General features: G+C 42.5%; 1 protein-coding gene across 1 annotated transcript in view; it reads left to right on the forward strand.

The window, feature by feature from the left end:
- Positions 1-4,254, forward strand: part of CSMD1 (CUB and Sushi multiple domains 1) — a 1,810,668-nt gene that overhangs the window by 1,767,291 nt on the left and 39,123 nt on the right. Inside the window, exons 53-54 of the mRNA XM_023517585.1 lie at positions 1,258-1,431; positions 2,973-3,146. Coding sequence (XP_023373353.1) covers positions 1,258-1,431; positions 2,973-3,146 — 348 coding nt within the window. The remainder of the gene's footprint in view (positions 1-1,257; positions 1,432-2,972; positions 3,147-4,254) is intronic.

The following is a 4,254-nucleotide window of genomic DNA, read 5'->3' on the forward strand; positions in this document are numbered from 1 at the left end:
CTGCCCCCAGGGCCACCCATGTCACATGGTCACTGGAAGAGAGAGACTGAATCCTGCCCCCAGGGTCACCTGTGTCACATGGTCGCTGGAGGAGAGAGACTGAATCCTGCCCCCAGGGTCACCTGTGTCACATGGTTGCTGGAGGACAGACTGAATCCTGTCCCCAGGGTCACCTGTGTCACATGGTCTCTGGAGGAGAGAGACTGAATCCTGCCCCCAGGGTCACCTCTGTCACATGGTCACTGGAGGAGAGAGACTGAATCCTGCCCCAAGGGCCACCTGTGTCACATGGTCACTGGAGGAGAGAGACTGAATCCTGCTCCCAGGGCTGCCCATGTCACATGGTCACTGGAGGAGACAGACTAAATCCCGCTCCTAGAGCTGCCCATGCCCATGTCACCTCCTCCCTCAGCTCATGGAGAGCAGAGCTTCTCCCCAGCATCCTTCTCTGTGTGGGACTCTACTTCTGACGCCCTTCAGACAGCACTGGGCCACTGTCTTCTGATGTCTGCACGTCCTCCAAATGGGCACTTTCCACCTCCCCAGGACCCATGCTCGTCCCGCAGCTGCCCTGGGGTCTGCGCTGCTCCCTGTGCATTTTGCTGGCCAGTTCTGCTGCTCTTGAGTTTCAACTCCAGCTCCGATCCTCTTTTCCTTAGTGTACTCTATGCATCTTCAGTACAGTCCTTCTGTTTTCAAACGATGACAGACTATTTTCACCTGGACGATGATTAATCCATAACACAAATGTCCATGTTTGCTGCGGAACTGATTCTTGGGTCTCTGCCTTTCCATTTGGAATTTCACAAGCAGTGTAATGATCCAGGCTCTCAGATAGGACAACTTGTCACCGTTCTTACTGGCCATAGTCAGCAGGTCAAAAGCCCCTCTTCAGGTTAATGCCGAGTATCTCTTCTTTTCCTTCAGCTTTGATTGAAAATTAGAATAACAAGATAAATAGCATAAAATTAAAGTTAAAAAAAAGATAAGTAAAAAAATAAATGTGGAAATCCTAATGAAGTAATATTATAATTTCATATTAGAAATATTACCTATTTAACCCACAATTGTTAAGAGAATAATGTGAAAAAGAAAAACTGTGTAAAATGAAAGTGTATATAGATATGTGTGTATATGGGGGAAATTCCAGTAAGGTATGCCTTCAGTTCTGTTATTGACTTAACAATAAAGGTAAACAACTGCTTTCATACAGGACAAATTCTGTGAGTCCATAATTGGTTTCATTTGCGTTTTCAGCCGGCCACTGTGGCTCCCCAGACCCCATCGTGAACGGCCACATCAGCGGGGATGGCTTCAGCTACAGAGACACCGTGGTGTACCAGTGCAACCCCGGCTTCCGGCTTGTGGGAACGTCTGTGAGGATATGCTTGCAAGACCACAAATGGTCTGGGCAAACTCCCGTTTGTGTCTGTAAGTGAAATGTTTGTGAACTAATTCACCAGATGCTCTTTTTGATTACTTTTTTGTTATTTAAATCATAACAAAAACATGTTGAATCTTCAGAGTGAAACAGGAGAGAGTAGAGGTGCCATTTTTTTTTCTCTTCCTGACAATTCCAAACCCACATGCAGCACAAATCCTTTTAATGTGAGTTACTCTTTTTTGTTTTTATTTTTTTTTATTAAATCATAGCTGTGTACATTAATACTATCATGGGGTACAGTGTGCTGTTTCTATATAAAATTTGTTGTTGATTTAAGAAGATGCTCTTTTCATATAGGTGAGAAATGTCCACATTTAATTCACTCATTGATTCTTTTTAAATAGACCCCTGGAGAAGTGATGTCATATACTCATTTTCTCTGATTTTATCACAGTATAAAGTACATGAAAACAAAAGCTACTTATCAGAGGGTAAAGATGCTGAGTTTGGGTCTGCAGGTTAGTATTGTGGATTCCTAAATGTAGCTATCCTCCCAGAATCTTTGGAATTGTTTGTATTTTTGTCCTGTCAGCAGGAGTACAGAGTTTGTAAGCAGCCCTTCCTTTAATAGAAAGAGGGGAAATGATGCAAAATGACCATCTTCAAATATTACCTCCAAAGATAATTATAGACTCCTATTTTTAGGATAGAAGGACATACTTTTAATGCAAATTTCCTCTTCCTCTTCCAAGTAGTCTTTATTTTCCTGTGAATTAAACAACAACAAAAAAAAATGTTGATTCAATCTTAGGACATTGAAGGGTATTATGGGTGATGGGGCCACAGTAAATGGACACAGTTCAAGGGTGAAAGCTTTACTTACAAGAAAAAACGTGCCGACAAGACAAATGAAGAGGAAAACACCAGTTTTACGAACATGTGTTTCTTTTGAAAGGGCCACTGATGTGCCTCTCTGCTGTCTTGCTGTTAGTGGGGTTGTGACCCAGTGACAGTTCACTGCATCTCAGAACATCACACAATAGGAATTGACACTATTGTGACACAAAATCACTATTTGTGTGTGGATAGTTATTTTGCTAATTTCATGATGTTTAAATTGATATTGTGATAATTTTACATGGAAAATTTTGAGCCTCAATCAAATACCCATAATCTTTTTCAAAGGGCAAGTCTGACAAAATCAGCTTGTGTGTCTGAGGAGGAAATATTCAAAATTCATGATTTATGCACAAAAAACTTATCATCTCCTGTTTTTTCACTGAATCATTTTAAAATCACTTGATATTATTATTTTATTTGACCATGAAATAATTATTATGATGAACGAGGCATGTTGGCCAGGGGTTGGTTATTGTCCACAATTATAATAAAAGCCTATAGGTTCACTCGGTACTTCTATCTCCAAGTGATCCTTTCCCAAAGGTAAATACTATCTGTAAAATGTCTGATTGGTTGAAAAACCTTTCACCTGCATACTTAGCAAAGCTACACATATATTGGTATGTGATCCCACGTGAGAGGGATGACCTGCTTAATATTTAATAACACTGACCTTCTCTCTCTGCAGCCATCACGTGTGGTCACCCTGGAAACCCTGCCCATGGATCCACCAATGGCAGCGAGTTCAACCTGAATGACGTTGTAAACTTCACCTGCCACACGGGCTATCTGCTGCAGGGCGCGTCCCGAGCCCAGTGTCGGAGCAACGGCCAGTGGAGCAGCCCTTTGCCCACGTGTCGAGGTAGGAAGAGCGTCCGGGAAGTGAACCCTCTGCTCTGGGAGTGGTGACTTTTCACACTGTTCATGCATGTGCTGCCTCTAATAAGCAGTAACTTGAGTCACCTGAGTGCAGCTGGGACCAGCATTGAAGGAACGACTGCACACACACTAACATATGAACAAACAGTTCTTCTATGGAATATCAAAATTGATTATGTCTGTTGAGATGGATGAACTGACCGCTGACCAAGCATGAAATAAACAGCCACTGTTGCTTTGACATGTATGTTTTACAGACTCACTCAAGAATGAAATGGAAAAACTTACCTTTTAAGCTCCTACTTGACAGCAGGGTATGAGGAAATCACTTCAGGTTTTTATTTGTGTAGCATTTTTAAAGGAAATTCCCCCCCGTGGCATCTGTATTCATTGCATTCTTTGCAGGGAAGAAGGTGGAACTGATTGAGAAACCAGGTGCTGTTTCCCTTCTGTGTTTTCACGACCACTCAAGTTCTCCAGTGGGAGACACAGCTTTGGATCAAATGATATTCGATTTAAAATCATGAGGACTCACTCAGTTCCTCAATACTTTTTTTTTTTTCACAGCATTTTAACACTTTAATGGCTTGTATTCATTCATATCTTTGCTCTATTTTAAAAAGGTATGTTTAAATTAATTAATTAACAAGTTATACTTTCCCAGAAAAGTTAGGCATAAGGAAATGGCAATTTTGAACTATGTCTGCTGTAAAATTCTGCAAATTCTAGGCTGTGTCTTAAAGAAATGTCTTGTATTCTATGAGATGCTGTAAGACTTTTAGGGTGAGGCCCCCAGGAACACCAGTGCTACTGTCTCCTGTGTGTCTCTCCCCATATAAGGGGCCTCCAGGAAAATTTCTATTAGTACTATCAGAGGGAGGTTATGGAGCTGAGTATTCCAAATCCACCCCCCAACCTGAGCCAAGCAGAGATCAGAGAACCTGATCAGAGAGCCCACACCCGTGAGGAGGAGGTGATGGGAGATCAGAGAGCCCATACCGGTGAGGAGGAGGTGATCAGAGATCAGAGAACCCACACCCGTGAGGAGGAGGTGATCGGAGATCAGAGAGCCCAAACCCGTGAGGAGGAGG

The sequence above is a fragment of the Otolemur garnettii genome, unplaced genomic scaffold (genome assembly GCF_000181295.1).
Source record: "Otolemur garnettii isolate 467f Iridium unplaced genomic scaffold, OtoGar3 scaffold00114, whole genome shotgun sequence".
NCBI classification, from domain to species: domain Eukaryota; kingdom Metazoa; phylum Chordata; class Mammalia; order Primates; family Galagidae; genus Otolemur; species Otolemur garnettii.